Genomic DNA, 16,080 nt, shown 5'->3' with positions numbered 1-16,080 from the left:
GGGCAGAACTTATGATTATCTAGTGAAGACACCGTTCTGAGAGGCTCACTGCGGCCTGAGGCAGAAACCTCACATGACCGCCAAGCCAAGGACGTCGCCCAAGGCCTCAGCGACACCAACCTGAAATTCCCTCTCCTCAGCCTCCCTTCATCTGTATCCCCGAAAGCCCGTCGCGTATCGACTATTATCCGACTACTGACTCTTCAGCGATGCACCTCCGTCGAGGACGTCGCTTAGCGGTCCTTTTTTCAACGACGGCGCATCCAGCAGGTGCCGGTCGGCGATGCAACGCAGCCAACACTCATGTACTTGATCCACACGCTTGGGTGGCATCACTCATATATTGTGATGAGTTACTCATCTTCCATGACGATTCCTGATGCTTTTTATCAAGGATTCAGTACTCCTTGACCTGAATCGCGGAGTTGGTGCTTGGTCCTGGCAGCATGCCTGTAGCCCCGGTCTTGGCCAGCTGTGGCCAGTTGGTCTCGCTGGTTTCAAGCTTTCGCTGCGTTCTGTCAGCATCCTAGGATTGTTGTTATTGTTCTTTGGTTTGATTGTCCTGTCTGGCGACTTTTGTCGCGGAGGTGTGATGGTCATGAGCTGGGTGGTTACGATATTCCTTGATTTGAGACTCCGGCCATCGCAGCATTGTGCGACAGATAAGTTGGTCGGAGAGCCCTTGTGCTGTCCGGTTCAGTGCTGCAGCAGTAAACACCATCATTCAGCCACTGTCGACGGCGTTTTGTTTTTTTGTTTGCTGGGTGGCCGGTGTCGACATGTGCGTCTCCTGTGATGCCTCGCGGTGATTATCGGTGCACTTGTTGGAGACTGTGGCCGACATACTCGCCTATGCGGCAATACACATGCCGCATTTCGAAGTTCCTCACGTACTTCATCGTCGCCCCCATCATCAATGACGGGTTTGAGCGGGAAAGGTCTGCCATCAACAGACCATAGCTCGACCATGACATCGGGCCTTACATGATAACTGACGCTACGGATGCCGACTCAAAGTGTCTCTTCTCTGAATTCGCCTTCCGTAGATAGCACATCGCGAACTTGGGATTCAGGATACATGCCGACGTGTGCGGCTGGATACTACCCATCACGGACATTCGATTCATCCCGGACTCAATCTCAGGGACGAAATGATCGATCAGCTACCAGATGTCGACATTACTATGGCCAAAAATCGAGGAAAAGATGGGCAGGGTTGGTCGAGTGGCATCTCCACTGGGATGAAGGGCACTCCGTACCGGGTTCATTGCGGCAATGACGGATACAGCAGCACAGGCCTCCCCGCCTTTGGAGCATCGTGTGCGATGCTGGTATTTCCTTCCCCTTTATCGCAGCGCGTAGAGTTTTCTGAGACGGCGGTAGAAGCCTACCCCTGAGGCAGCTGCATTGAGCTGTCACTGTAAGAAAGTCCCCTGGACGGTGGACAAGTTTTGCGTTGTATGTCTGCGCTGGATGTGAGAGAGGTGCGTATCTCCCCATCCTCTACGAACGTATGCCACCCCCCGCGGTATCTCATGTGGTCAACCACAGCCTGACAGTGTCCTCAAGCCTCTGTGCCGGATTGATGCCTCAGGAACCGTGACAGGACGCCAAGACCGGGTCGGAATAAATATGCCCCGACCATTGTGAGCGCTAATCCTGCATCAAAGTCGAGCGGACCAGCACCCCAAGCCCAGCCGAATGGCAAAGGGAATTTCGGCCAGAGGCAAAAATTCATAGATATCCTTTGACGTCGCCCCTTGTTTTCCTTTTGCCGGACACGTTCTGCCCCGATGACGGCGTGACTGCACGCACACTACTCCACCGCCACCCGACGAGTTCTCCCGGTCTAGAGCGTGTTATTCATCCAGCACATGCTACCTGGCTTTTGGAGGAGGTTACATGGCCGGATCTCCAGGCAGCCCCCTCGCAAGAGATAAGTGGAGAACAGCTGAGGGTCGGGGTGCTGAGCGGCCTCGCAATTCATATTTCTCAGGTCGCGAGCGAGGCTGGGACCGTGAATCCGGCAGGCCCCGACCTTTTGACAAAGAGCCTCGTCACTCGAAGCCGAGCACCAGACAAGACTTCCGGTTTCGATCCCCACAGACTAGCCCTCCGCCTGCTCACAGAGCCTCGGACGAGCGCCGTTCCTCCGTTGCGAGTCAAGAGTACGGTGCACCCAGTGCAGGAAGATACTCTTCTGACTATCGGAGGCCATCCGTGTCTTCGTTGCGTACCGATCCCAACGATAGGGACGTGCTATCATCCCCGCCAGCAGAGCCCGGTTTTCGACGATCTCCGCGACGGGAAGAAGAGCCGCTACATCCACCAAAACGTCGAAGGACTCGGAGCCCTTCTTCTCGCCCATTCCACCGCGATTACCCTCCTGATCATCGAGACTATTCGCACCATCGGTCATCACTAAGTAGCCGCGGCGGGGATCGAGAATCCTCTGCGTCCAGGCGCCGGGGTGATCGGTCCTTTACAGATTCCAGTGTTGATAAATCGTTCAAAGCGAGCGACGACGTGCCATTTTATCATCATCCCAGATCACGAGACTCTCCTTCACCCAGTGATTTCTCAAGGGGTCACTTTCGGCGTTTTAGACGGTCGCCAAGTCGGGAGCTTGACAGCGAACCTCGCGGGCCTTCTCGTCAGTCTCTACGCTCCAGATCCCCCCCTCCGCATCGTGAATCCGGTTCTACTATGGAATCTGCAAAGCCGATTTCGTCAATGGCGAGTACCACCCTACAAACATCGTCTCCCCCCCGGCCAATTTCGAGCTTCGAGGCAGAAAGTGACTCCTGGGTCGGCGACCATCGGCCCTCAGAGCCGTATCCAAGTCGTGACATGCGAAAAGGAGACGAATCAAGTCTACAAAGAAATATCCCTCGATCCGGCACACATAGTCAGCCATACTCCGCTTCCCAGTTTGGGAGCCCAGCGAACCCTCATCACGGATCCTCTCGACCCGGGTCGCCATATTCCAATACGCGAGGTGGTAGGATTCCGCAGCGTGGGTAAGTAACAAATCAGATCGCAAAAATGTGAGGCCACTGACATCGATTCCAGCGGTCGCTCCCCGCCTTACCGACACGCAGGTCCTCCTTTTTCTGGACCGCACCACGGTTCGCAGAGCTATGCAGGTCCACCGCGTGGTGGAGGCTACCGCGGTGGCCGGGGAGGTTTTGGTGGGCCACCACGTGGCAGAGGACACTTCAGCAATTTGCAATGGACTGCTCCAGGCGCGCGCAATCGTGGACTGTCACAAAGCTCCACAGGTCCACCGAAGTCGACGCAGTCGAGACCAAGTACGCCGGATGATCAACCCCATCAATCGAGTGGGAAGCGAACGCCTGGCATCGATGGAGACGACCAACCGCCGACTCGGCCCGCGGCAGATCAATCACCAGAGAGGCAGCCGTCGCGGTCAATACCTGATAATGATCGTGATCAGGAGATGCCTCCTCCTCCTGCTACCCGGCCACCTGCTCCAGAGGCGACCACCGCGGCGACTGCTACAACTACGATGGCGTCGACGCCTACTTCGTCGGCTCCCGTCAAGGAAGGAGGCAAGTTCAGCTTTGCCTTCAAGAGCAAGCCAGCACCACCACCAGTCCCCAAGCCGGTGCCTGACCTTGCGCAACGCATGCAAGCGCGTGAACCACCGCCAAAAGCAGTAGTGGAACCCCCTCCTCGTCGACCACCACCGGGGCCAGCGGGGCCACCGGGACCGCCACCTCGGTTCAAACCTGAGTTTCGACCAGGCCGCAGAGATTTGGACCGGGACCGGCGAGATCGGCGCCGAGATGATCGAAGAGACTTTAGGGACAGAGATTCGCGGGACGGGCACAGGGACGAGCGTCGTTTCGATGGGCGGCCTGATGAGCTGCGGCGCGACTCTCGCCATCGCCCAGATTCCAGATTTGATCGCCCGCGGGAACGTTCTCCTGAGAACCGTTCTCTCGAGGACCGGAAGCCAAGAATCGCACAGCGCATCAAGCCACGACCGGTGTTGCCGGAAGAATATCGGACATCGGACTCGGTGTACTACCGAAAGCCTGGAAATGAATCCGTCATTGGTGCGGGCACGTACGGCAAGGTGTTTAAAGCGGTCCACGTGTACACACAAAGAAAGGTAGCTCTGAAGAGGATACGCATGGAGGGTGAGAAGGACGGATTCCCGGTAACGGCGGTGCGAGAAATTAAGTTGCTACAGCACTTGCGAAACCGCCACGTGGTTAGCTTGCTGGAAGTAATGGTGGAGAAGAACGAGTGCTTCATGGTTTTCGAATATCTGTCACACGATTTGACGGGCCTGATCAACCACCCGAGTTTCACGCTGACCGCCGCGCATAAAAAGGATCTTGCCCGGCAAATGTTTGAGGGCCTACAATATCTGCACCACCGAGGGGTTCTTCATCGGGACATCAAAGCCGCTAATATCTTGATTAGCAATCAGGGTTTGCTGAAGTTTGCGGACTTTGGTTTGGCCCGATTTTTCTCCAAGAGCCGGCAACTGGACTACACGAACCGGGTGATCACCATCTGGTACCGGCCACCTGAGCTCCTGCTCGGTGACACTCAGTACGGGCCGGCGGTGGATGTGTGGAGCGCTGCGTGCGTGTTCATGGAGATGTTCACCAAGAAGGCAGTCTTTCCCGGTGACGGGGGCGAGATCAGCCAGGTGGAGAAATTGTACAATGTCCTAGGAACGCCCACGCGAGCCGACTGGCCGAATATTGTGGATATGCCCTGGTTCGATTTTCTGGGTCCAACAGAGCGGCGGAAGCGAATATTCGAGGACACGTACCGGGCCGTGCTCAGCCCGGCAGCACTCGACCTCGTGGCACAGATGTTCCGCTACGACCCGGCGAAACGTCCGTCAGCGGAGGAGGTGCTGTCGCATGCCTACTTTACGACGGAGGAGCCGGCGCCGCAGCAGCCGATAGAGTCAGTTATTCCTGCAGTTTCCCATTTCTGTTACCTAGCACGAGGGAAAACTAACAATGCGACAGGCTCGAGAACATTGAAGGCGACTGGCACGAGTTCGAGTCGAAGGCCCTGCGCAAAGAACGCGAGCGCGAGCGGCGCGAACGCGAAAAGGAGAAACGAAAGGCCAGCATGGCGGGCGGGCCGGATCCGCAGGACACCGGCGAGCGGGAGTCGAAGCGGATGCGGCCAGAGCGCGAACACGGAACTTCCGGACTGGGTGCATGAAGGCCTTGAGTGTATTGAATTTAAAACATCACGCAATGAATTTACATGTGCATGAGCCATTATTGGATAAGGATCTTTTGCATGCATGCATGGGTTTGGATGACGGCTGTGAGAGGGGGCCATGTGGATATTGAACCATGACGGGGCATGCTCAATATAAAATAAATAAAAAAAAAAATATGAAGACCATAATAGTCTATGCCGAAGACTTTACGTCTTTAATTATCGATGATCAATCTCTATCTGCCGAGTATATACATGAACGGATTCGGCGATATAAAGGGGGGTTTATATCTTCCCCTTGTCGCTAGTATACTCACCACTAACAGCGGCCTTGATCAACTGATGCGCAATAGCCGTCGCCGGCGGCAACCGCAGCGACCCCTCGACATAATCCGGGCCGGGCTTCTCTCCCAGTGCACTAGTCCCTGTGACGAGCGCCTTGCGCACCTCCTCGACGGGGAACCACCGCGCATCCTCCAGCTCCGGGTCATGTTCGAGCGAGATGCGCTCGAGGGCCGGGTCAGCGACCTGTGCGATGGCACCGATCATCAGGTTCGCCGGGTAGGGCCAGGGCTGGGAGGAATGGATGACAACACGCCCAAGCCCGACACCGGCTTCTTCCCAGACCTCGCGGCGGACAGCATCTTCGACAGACTCGCCGGGCTCGACGAAGCCCGCTAGCGTTGAGTACCAGTGCGGTGGAAAGCGGCGGTTGCGGCCGAGGAGCACGCGCTGGCCGTCGGCGGAAAGCGTCGCGACGATGATTGTTGGGTCGGTGCGCGGGAAGGAGAGGTTGGAGAGAGTCGTGCGGGTTGAGCAGGGAGGGCGTTCTGGGGACTTGCCCTGTGCAGCGAGCGCCGCGTCGGTCGGCGGGCAGGCCCGCTTCGTGCCTCCGTTGACTGCTAGTGTTGGATGTCCGCAGGTCCCGCAGAAGGTGTTGCGTCGGTTCCAGTCGAGGAGCGCTCGGCCTTGGGCGAAGATGGCGGCTGCATGAGGATTGTTACTTGGGAGAATCACCGAGCGAGAAGGAGGAAACTACCGACCTTCATCCGGTGAAAAATCCGTATGGTGTCTCGATAGCCACGGGGTCACGCCCTGCGCTTCCAGCTTCTTAACCAACTCCGCCGCCCGTGTCCGCTGCGTTTTGTCCCCACGCTCGCTCACATCTAGCGCGAAAAACGGCCGACCTCGATACGCTTTCCATTCTAGCAGCGGCTCCTCAGCTGCGTCAGGTGCGGCACGCTCATCAACACCCAGGAAGATCAGATCCGGCCGTGTGACCCGCGAGTCATACTCCCGGATAGCCTCTTCTTCGCTTTTATCGAACGCGGTCGACGGCACCAGCGCCTCGACTTCCGCGTGCTTCGCCAAATATAGCCGCCGCGCAGGCGTGATCAGCGGCGCCAGGTCCCGAAACAGTACGAAGCGCGTGGAAGGGTGCTTAACGGCGGCGGAGAGGAACGAGTGGTCGGAACGGAGGAATGATAGGCGATTCAACGGGGATCCTGCGAAGAGATTTCGTAGTCAACCGGTTTTTCTCTTTCTTATTCTTCTTCTTTGTATGGGATTGGATCAAAGTCCTGGAGGAATTGAACTCACCTCCAAAGTAGTTAACGGTCTCTTTGCCGAATCTTCGAGCCAGCATCGAGTCGGCATCTAGATGCGCGGGATTGGGCAACTGGGGCTCCGAAGCCGAGGACATGCTCGCGGGAAACTGCACAGTTTATGTTCTAAAACTCTATCACAGACCGACCAAGGAACACCCTCGGCTTGTGGACAGGTACAGCTGGCCATGAGGATTCCCTCTTGACGAAAACAATAATGTCGTGATGGCAATTAGTCAGCAGGACCCCGCATGCGGAGAAACCCGGATCGATAAGGAATGCCGTGCCAAGAATACCGACAGAATGGAGAGGCTAACAAATTGATAGCTGTAATTGGTTAAATAGAACACACTATACCAGATCCAGTTTAGGCGAGAATTCGCACCGTTCGTATTACGGATAGATAATCTATGTATTCATAATCTGCTGCCCTAGCCATCGGAAAGCGTATCCAGCCACTCGTCCAATTCAAGTTGGTTGACCCGTTGCTTTTTCTTCTTCTTTGGAGCACTGTCAGTAGCAATCTCCCTTTCGTCCAAGTCCATCTCGTCGTTGTCTTCGTCACCCTTTCTAATCTTGATCCATGCATCTTTATAGAGTGCCTCCGGGGGAGATCCCTCACCACCATTGACGAACCAGCCGAATATATCCTGAGAAGCATCTTGGGATGCTTTTTGGTCGACTGGCTTTTGGGGAATCTCAGGCAGTGATTCTTCTGGCAACGGAGGCACCGGAGCATTTGCAGAACTTGTATTTGCGAGGCCTGGGTCTTCAATCACCGAACCGTCATCTAATTTCCAGTTCCAGTGTTGATATTCCAAGTGATGCCTCTGGCAGCCTAGATGACAGTAAACATTGAGAGAGCAGTACTCCTTCTTAGTTTTGCCGAATGGCGCCCAAGGAGTGGTTGGTCTGTTATGGTAGCCATAATCGTCTTCTTCCAGGGGTAGAACGTGTAATAGACGCCACACATCCGCTCTCTCGACCTTGTCACCGGAGGCATCACCATGGACATACGGCCCTGATCCAGGAGTGTCCATAAATGTTTGAGGACAGCCTGTCCATGGGAATGCCAGCAGATTGAGAGGTGGTTTGCCACGTTCCACAAGGCGAAGAATCTTGGGGGTTAATCCGCTGATGACCGCTCCCAGCCAAAGGGAGCAAATTTGTGGTCGGCGAAAGCCGCAAATGATACCAAGGATCTCATGATATGATCCTGGTTTGGCCGCTATTGTCTCTGCATCTCGCACCTCACTCAGAATTGGGTGTAGCCATGGACTGACTAGGTTGCAAGGCACGTCAGGTTCCCAGAACATTCCACACAAGGTTGACATGATGAGTTCCGGGCAGCAACTTAGGCTAATATAGTTGGGGAGATGTTCCTTTACCATGGCCCACTGTGATGGAACACTCCCAGACGTGGCTGTGGAGCTTTTCTGTCCAGTTTGTGTTGGAAGAGGTAGCCGGACCTCTGTTTTATGGTGTTTGTGCGTGGGGAAAGTCAGAGCCGCTGCGAAAGCAACAAGAAATTGGCTGCCCAGGTTGTGTAGCAATGAGAATTCCGCAAGGACTTCAAACGCTCTATCGGATGACAGGGGCGCCGCGTCCGGTAATGGATCATTTCCCTGCCATTTGACACCAAAGGAATGCTTTTCGTCGATAGATATCGACCAGGGAGCTAGGAACTCTCCATCTTTATTTTTCTCGATGATCGCTTTCCAACCTCCTCCACGAGCCAAGATTGCAGACCACCAACGCGCAACATCGGCATTGGCGTTCCCAATGTCGACTATTACATCCGGAACGCTCCCAGACTCGGCCTCGTCACATTGTATAGCCTTTGAATTAGTGTATGAAATCACAGCACCTTTTCCTTGTATCTCGACCAAGCGCGCAGAGAGAATATACGACCATCCCAAAGCCAAAATGCCCAGGTAGTTGGGAGCATCCTTGGCTTCTCCCGTTGTACCTATCCATTGGCGGAAACTATCGCCGGTAAACGTGCACGTCGGTGGCGCCTGGATTCCCAAGTGCAGGATGGCCTTAACCTTTCTCTCTTTTTCGCTAACCTCACAATCTGCGCCCCCATCGTTCAATCGCCAAGTCGAAAATGCCTTCGCCGACAATGTTTTCCTCTTAGAGGTGCCAGACGGGAACTTTCGAAGGGGTCCGCGGATTGCGGGCGCTCGCCAAAGCATATGGCGCGGATCGGTCCATTCCGGAGGAACTCCGTCGCGGTGATGACGGATTGCGGCCCCTGTGAGTCGGTACCAGTACTCGCGACATTTTTTTGTGGCCTCTTCCAGTTGTTCAGGGTTGGGTTGGAGAATGTTATCGTCCGTGAGGATCTGGATGACGCGTGTTAGACGCGCTTCTTTTTGCGATTCAGGTGAAAGAGTTAGGCTCACCGTAGAGAGACATGGCGGGCGTAGATCTTGAGTATCAGCGTTCGCCATTTGCGATTTGTCTGGCACTTTTGCCAGTGCTTTATTCTTTAACTCATCATGCAGAGTCCTCTGTCTCAATGACAGTTGCTGCTGAGTGGGGCTTCAGTGTAGTCTAGTGTCGGCGGGGTGAAGCAGAATTGCTGTAAGGAAACTCGTCGAAGCTGCCCATCCTATTCTCGTGATCTTGGCTCCCAGAGCGATGAAGATGGAACTGTAGACATCAAATTTTAAAACTCCGTACAGCCAATTAACATCATGACTTACTGACAGTGTCGACCGGTCCTTTTGGTTGCTGATATCAACTACTGATAGGATAAAATAGGTATTTAGGGAGGTTATGGCAATTGTGGTCGGAACAAGCAGTTCGCAACGCTATTCAAGTCGTAGAAGCAGCTATGGTATTTTTTTTTGCATGGGCCCTATCTAACGACGGTTAAATAAACTACGGAATTAATGGCAAATGGCAGAACCCCCCATAGAGTACTGTACAAGAGTCGACGGTAGCATGGGAGAAAAGCCTACGACGCCTACCGAGGAATGCCAGTGACCAATTCAACCGCACGGTCCATCGGCAAGTCCGAGGGGATGACCCCGGCGACTTTGAGGACGGCAACGGTCTGCTCGACGATGTCGCGGGAAAGTCCGCGGGTGCCACCTTGAACGAAACGAACAGTTTCCATCCATTCACGGGCGTCGTCGCGCGCATACTTGCAACCAAACGCCCCGGACGCGAGCAAGTCAACGACGCGGTCCGGCTGGGCATTGAACTCGGCGATACCCGCATCCAGCAGGTTGAACAGGGCGCCGAGGCGGTCGTCAGTATCGGGCTGTGGGAAAGTCGTAGTCGACGCGGCGATGAGCCAGGACGGCCATGGCGTGAATATCTCACCAATCTTTTTGAGGGTCGGGCGGGGCTTTCCAGCCTGCTCAGCCGTGCGGTCGTCAAACTCCGGTTTGGTCGTAAAGTGCTCCCACATGAAAAACTCGGCGGCGTGCGCGGTCTGCGCTGGGTCGCCTGCGTGGTTTGCCGAGGAGCCGCTGCCATTGACACCATCGCGGAGGGCCGGGAAGGGACCGAGCACCACGGGCTCCAAGTCGTTAGGGGACCAGCCTTGTTGCTGAGAGAGGACAAAGGACATGATGTGTGAGCCACTGATTCCTTCATCAGCATCAACCAGATTTTCGGCGCGAAATGGAATTCGTAGGCTTACCTCCCAATGCGACTAACTCCTGCTCTCTTCCCCTTCAGATCCTCCACTCCCTCCAAATCCCCTCGATCTCGTCCTGTTACGATAGCCCATCGCAACGGCGTCTCAACCCACTGTCCGACAACCTTGTATCCTCCCTCGCTGCCGGCGCTGGTCCCCTCACCGACCTGCTGCTTGCCAGTCAACCCCGCAATCCAGCCCTCCGTCAGCCCGATGCCGATATCGATGTCGTCGCCTCGCAGGGCTGTAATCATGTGTCCCGTGCCGGCGGGAAATGGGCGAATTTCAATGTCGAAAGGGAGAGCATCTTTTTGAGGCAGCTGCACGGCGAGATGGAGGGGGGTCAAGTAGTGTTCTTTTCACATGTCAGCCATAGGCTCACGCTCATTGGAGTTGGGAGATCAACGCTACCAGGGACGTAGCCAATGCGAATCTTTGGTTTGGAAGTCATTGTGGCTGCTGCTGTCCGAATTCGAGCAATTGGATGATATCCCGGTCTTAGATCTCTACAGTACTCAGCCTTCTGAGTCCGGCCTTGATAAAATCTGGCAAAGCGGGGATGTGTGGGGTGCCGGACAGCAGGAGTCAGGATGATGCAACCAACTCAAATCGCTACGCTAGTGCTTTGTATACTCGTATACTCGTGCTATGTGTCTATTTATATTCAGGTTAATCGGATATCCTTTTCGGCTCCTCGTTCCGCGCTGCGAACGGGACGCCGTGGCAAAAGCTCAAACATCCAGTATTGCACCCCCAGATAGGCGTCGCAGACGGACTGAAAGGTGGCGCACATCTTGAACCCCAGCGGAACCACATCTTTGGTGCTGAAAAGATAGTAAATCTTCATCGCATCGCCTAACAGCCATGCAACAATCACAGACAGTCGGAAACCGCGGCATGAGCGAGCGCGCTGGTTGGTGATTATCTGAGGCAGAGGCAGCAGCGCTTCGACGGTGAGTCCTGCTGTACCGAGAAGGTTGATGTAGGCCTCTGTGCGCGAGATAATTGGGAGGAAAACGTGGATCGCGAACAGCGTTGCCGTCATGTAGCACAGGAAGAGCCAATACCTACAGACCAAGCCGGTTAACGGGAGAGAACAGATGACCAAGTAGCGTAGGCAAGCACTTACGGTTTCTCGCTTCTCCACTGCCAAAAATCGTACGGTCGTCGAAATCTTAGGGGTCCTGAGTCCGCACCTTGACCGCTGAACGGGACATGCTCAATGCCTTCCTTGACGCCGGGAGCTGGTCGATTGGCCAAAGCCACCTTGAGCAGCAGCAGCTGCACCAGAATCATATTGACGGCCTGCAGCAACAGCGAGGCCGAATAGTATGCGCCGAACCAGTAAAAGACCCTATCAAGACGCAAAGGTCAAAGACCCGGGAGTATTACTCAGGAACCGTCCACACTCGGGGCCGTTGTTCCACAAGCCCGGGCACAGAACTCACTTGAATATTGACGCGACAAGCATGATTAGGGGAATGTCCAGCGAAAACCCTGTCGAGCTCCCCGTGCGGTGGATGCTATAGATCTGGTCGGCGTACGAGGTGATGGGTGACGTTATTAGGCTGGGATACCGGTGCGCGTTAGCGTTCGGATCATCCCAAATCAACCGGACTTACAGTAAAGGAGCTACATATTCCAGAATTATCGAATAGAGCCACATTGTGAAATTCCGACACTTCTATCTTGATCAATGCGCGACGCCGGCTTCGACCGTGGGACAAATTGATATCAATAGTCAACTGTGGGAGATCTGGTAGACGAAGATTGGAGAAATTGCAGCAGAGAATTAAACCAAAAGAAAAATTAAACTGTAAACGACATTGATTCCACTGGAGTGCTCAACGATCAGAAAAGCAGAGCTGCCTCCGGGCGCGAAGATTGCTGGAGCTTGGAGCACAAAAAAGCGGTCCAAATCGGGAATCGCTTCACTTTGAGGCTGAGCTTGGCGCCGCGGCGGACCATCTCTGCAAAAAATATGTTTCAAATTTCAATTTTCAAATTTCAAATAGTTAATTCTGAAAATTTGAAATTCCGTCCATAAAAAGACGGCCCTCCTTCCTCCTTCCTCCTTCTCTCTTTACACTTTCAATCTTCTTCATGATGCCCTTTGCCACTCACGAACTGGGATCACCTTTATTCTGTCGTCTTCTGTCCCTGTTATATTCTATATTAATTTATCTAGAATGAATCGGTGCCAATGGTATCATCCCTCCTGAATGTCTTACCAAAGTTCTACTTTTGGCCATCAGCACAGATTACTCCGTACGGAGTACTATTAATAACGTCATGAGGCCATTGCAGTCGCGTATACTATTATGCCGACCTTGGAAAGGCCGCTGACCGATTCGCTCTTGATTGCGCCAGAGAATGAACAGGAAGCATGTGAGAATCGTAACCTACCTATGTGTCCATACAATAACCGTATCATTAATGATGTACCTCTATAGCGCCCTATTTGATACTCAAACGTGCTGACGCAGAAAGTATTAAAGGATCGATTCATGCGACAACAAGCGACGTTGCGACGGGTGTGACAAGGCCAATGATCCTCATATTACCGCCAAGTGGACCCCGACTGTCCGCCCCAGCAAAGTGGCTCACATTCATATAAGAATAGTCAATAACTGAAAGCCACTCGATAACGATGTGTCGTCATGCTATAACTGCAATGCGTTGGAGGATCAATATATTCGTTCTCGGTCAATGTGGCTACTGGCTCGACCTGCCCAGATGAAGTTCGTATTGCGGTTCGGATCCTTCCAGACGAACCAGGTTGTAGAACCCTTCATTTATATGTTACGTTGCCTACAGAAGTAGGAACAGTGGCAGACATTCGGTTTCGTTACGCAACGTCTATTACGTTCAAAGGACAAGTTGTCCTCCAGTAGTGGGAGGATGTTGAGTCGTTTGTGCCAACAATTCTGCCGTTGGAAGCCCAGCAAAACCGTCAGATCTGACGCCTCGCAGTGACGTGGAACGGAGCCCCCACTGGTCCATAACCTTGTGCATTGAATCTTCGGCAATCTTTAACGAACACGATAACTATCAATGGGCTTTCATCATACATTCATTTTGTTACCTGTTTATCACTTGCATCTTTTATGGACCCTTGTTCCTCTCAGAATTTAGGGCAGGTGTTGTCACGTGACTTCGCTCTGCTTTGACAGAGACCCCGACCCGTCAAGCGAGTCTCATACATTCCGAGATTCCTGCCCTTAGGGGCAACCGCTTTATCTGTCCGGGTTTTCCGCCTCCCAAGGGACAGCCTCAAGAGTCCTGAGGAATGGGCTGCTCGACCTCGGAATTGCCGAGATAAGGAATATAGATCTCGCTCGTCCGCTCCGCTCTTCCTCCTGCGTTTCCAAGCGGCAGGCGAAAACAGAATTTCGCCGGATACCAGCCAGAGAGATCTGGAACACCTTCAGCTCATAGAAATGATTTCTTTATGAGTAGTTATCGGATTCCCGAGAAAACATCTCGTAGTTCCCGAGGTGTCACTCCTAGGTCAGTCACTCCCTCCGAAACATTTTCCTGAGAAAGTTTGTAGTCCAGTCTCTGTGAGACAAGAAAGCTGCTCGCTGACCGCCGGCAAACAATAGTCCGACAAACCTACCTACCTCTAGGTATGTAAATGGCTGCAGATCCAAAATTTCTATCCACTAAATACTCTCCCCTCACTATATAGTCACTCATGCAGGAGATCGTAGACTCTGTACGGAGAGGGTACTAAAAAAAAGTGAAGGACGCTCGATGTATCCAGTTGATACTTCTACCGTACAATAGTCCGTCATGCATCTTTTGTCTTCATCAGCCCCGCCCACTCCATCTCCTCCTCGTCCCTTCCTCGCCGCCGTCAGCCTCCACATCCTCAAATCCATCTTCTTCTCCCAACTCCTGCTCCGACCCCGCCCTCTTCAATCTGCGCTCCCACTCCCTCCCGGGAATCGTCATAATAAACTCTCTGGGAGAGCTCGCCCTTCTTGTACCTTCCTTTTGTCGGCCTTTCGTCCTCGCCCGTCTTACCTTCTTTATACTCATTTCCGCCTTCTAACAATCACCTTTTCTATATGGCGGACTATTCGCTCGATCCATTTCTGGATTGTACGTTGATCCAGGTCCTTCCAGGCTTGCTTCCAAGCCCGGATTGCATCTTCCCTCTTCTTTAGCGCGCCGCGTGCAGTGGTCCGCCGTTTGAGCCAGTTTCAGGCCGGTTCGATCATATTTAGATCTGGTGAGTTGCCGGGCCAAAGTAGCCGCCGAACTTATGGAAATCATATGCCTCCCCATGATAAAGTGACTGTGCGCGGGGCGTTTTCCTCTAGGACAATCGTGCCGGGGCGATCCTTCTTGCATTCCTTGGCGAATGGGATCAGCTTGGGCCGGAGAGCTTTTTTAGGAGAAAAGGTCAGCCATTTATCAGGAGTCTTTTTGACAAATCCCGCTGTCAGTCTGTCAGATATCTCCACCAGTCGAGACCGCCCTTTGACTTGCGGACCAGTTTTCCGTTCTTTGGAGAGAACTTGAACGTCGGCGGCCATCCTCTTTCGTGCTTGGAACCTGTCCATCTTAGAGAGCTCTTCCTGCTTCATGACTCGTTTCATTCTTTGCTATTTCCTCAATTTTTTTTGTTTATTTCTCCAATCACTTCTCCTGCATGTCTCTTACCTGAGTTTGGCTCTTGGACGTAAATATGACAAGGGCCCTTTTTGTCGTAAGAGAAACAACCCCAAAATATGAACTCTTGTAACCCTCTCCAGCGCCGACGTACGCATGTCGGATCCGTTGCCTCCTCCACTGCGCGCCAGACACGCTGGGCCGCTCGACTGTGTCCGAGAACAACTGACGTTTCGTCGGGCCAAATGACATTCTTCCAGTCTTCTAGGGTCCAGTGTTGGTGGGCCATGCAGAATTTAAGCCTTTTCCGCTTCGCGTCGTCGGAGAGATCCAGTTTCCAAGTTGGTTTAACTTTATTGAAAGCATGGTTTTCCAAAACACGATGACTGACAGAGGGAGAAATTACTGGCTTCGTAGGAGAGCTATTCTAGGGACTTGTCCTTCCCGCCCAAGTCGTTTTATGAGTCTGAGTGAGAACTGTAAGAATTTCAGGTTGGTTGTCTTGATAAAAGTGCTTTCGTTCTGAACCCCTCGCTGATGGCACAACGGACATGATGCTGACGGTACGTTACGTGGCAAGAGATCATTTGTCGAAGCCTTCTGATCATCAAATTTAGGAACTTTGTGCTATGCTTCGAAAGCCATTCAGCATGGATCGGGCAGGAGAAGCGGTGTGATTGCAAACCTTAGCGCATTATTAGACTCATGCTATCCTGTTCCGATATTCCAAATGGAGATCGGAATGACTTAGCTGGAAAATGTGAATACTTCTGGCGATCATAGTCCGAGTCACGACAAGGAGCTTTGCGCGGGGTTTGAAGTGGGCTGGAAGAGAGCGACGATGATTGTCGGAGTATGGCGGGGCTGTTCGAGTATGGCGAACACTAGGGTGATAGGTATTGTATTGTAATATTACACTACGCAATACAGTGTGATACTTGACTGGAATGGCAAAAATTATTAGCGCCATCAAGTAGT

At 53.2% G+C, this 16,080-nt stretch overlaps 7 protein-coding genes across 7 annotated transcripts; 2 read left to right on the top strand and 5 right to left on the bottom strand.

Annotated features, from left to right (window-relative positions):
* Positions 1-852: 852 nt before the first annotated feature.
* On the top strand, positions 853-2,425 carry VTN49DRAFT_5158 (uncharacterized protein; the record flags this gene model as incomplete). The annotated part of the gene is made up of 2 exons (XM_069413184.1): positions 853-938; positions 1,741-2,425. The coding sequence occupies 2 exons, from the start codon at positions 853-855 to the stop codon at positions 2,423-2,425; spliced, it is 771 nt and encodes a 256-aa protein (XP_069267077.1).
* A 308-nt stretch (positions 2,426-2,733) lies between these two features.
* On the top strand, positions 2,734-5,220 carry VTN49DRAFT_5157 (uncharacterized protein; the record flags this gene model as incomplete). Its single annotated transcript, XM_069413183.1, has 3 exons — positions 2,734-3,020; positions 3,073-4,953; positions 5,019-5,220. The coding sequence occupies 3 exons, from the start codon at positions 2,734-2,736 to the stop codon at positions 5,218-5,220; spliced, it is 2,370 nt and encodes a 789-aa protein (XP_069267076.1).
* Positions 5,221-5,508: 288 nt separating this feature from the next.
* VTN49DRAFT_5156 (uncharacterized protein) lies at positions 5,509-6,925 on the bottom strand (the record flags this gene model as incomplete). The annotated part of the gene is made up of 3 exons (XM_069413182.1): positions 5,509-6,209; positions 6,267-6,728; positions 6,823-6,925. 3 exons carry the CDS (start codon positions 6,923-6,925, stop codon positions 5,509-5,511), a joined length of 1,266 nt encoding a protein of 421 aa, XP_069267075.1.
* Positions 6,926-7,258: 333 nt separating this feature from the next.
* Positions 7,259-9,283, bottom strand: VTN49DRAFT_5155 (uncharacterized protein; the record flags this gene model as incomplete). Its single annotated transcript, XM_069413181.1, has 2 exons — positions 7,259-9,175; positions 9,236-9,283. 2 exons carry the CDS (start codon positions 9,281-9,283, stop codon positions 7,259-7,261), a joined length of 1,965 nt encoding a protein of 654 aa, XP_069267074.1.
* A 518-nt stretch (positions 9,284-9,801) lies between these two features.
* VTN49DRAFT_5154 (uncharacterized protein) lies at positions 9,802-10,933 on the bottom strand (the record flags this gene model as incomplete). The annotated part of the gene is made up of 3 exons (XM_069413180.1): positions 9,802-10,426; positions 10,486-10,837; positions 10,894-10,933. 3 exons carry the CDS (start codon positions 10,931-10,933, stop codon positions 9,802-9,804), a joined length of 1,017 nt encoding a protein of 338 aa, XP_069267073.1.
* A 213-nt stretch (positions 10,934-11,146) lies between these two features.
* VTN49DRAFT_5153 (uncharacterized protein) lies at positions 11,147-12,148 on the bottom strand (the record flags this gene model as incomplete). The annotated part of the gene is made up of 4 exons (XM_069413179.1): positions 11,147-11,549; positions 11,612-11,836; positions 11,931-12,050; positions 12,105-12,148. The coding sequence occupies 4 exons, from the start codon at positions 12,146-12,148 to the stop codon at positions 11,147-11,149; spliced, it is 792 nt and encodes a 263-aa protein (XP_069267072.1).
* Positions 12,149-14,932: 2,784 nt separating this feature from the next.
* Positions 14,933-15,391, bottom strand: VTN49DRAFT_5152 (uncharacterized protein; the record flags this gene model as incomplete). Its single annotated transcript, XM_069413178.1, has 2 exons — positions 14,933-15,045; positions 15,154-15,391. 2 exons carry the CDS (start codon positions 15,389-15,391, stop codon positions 14,933-14,935), a joined length of 351 nt encoding a protein of 116 aa, XP_069267071.1.
* Between the last annotated feature and the right edge of the window lie 689 nt (positions 15,392-16,080).

Source organism: Thermomyces lanuginosus (genome assembly GCF_041956635.1).
Source record: "Thermomyces lanuginosus strain ATCC 200065 unplaced genomic scaffold VTN49scaffold_32, whole genome shotgun sequence".
NCBI classification, from domain to species: domain Eukaryota; kingdom Fungi; phylum Ascomycota; class Eurotiomycetes; order Eurotiales; family Trichocomaceae; genus Thermomyces; species Thermomyces lanuginosus.
Note: the sequence above shows the minus strand (reverse complement) of the source record. Positions and strands in the feature narration are given on the sequence as shown.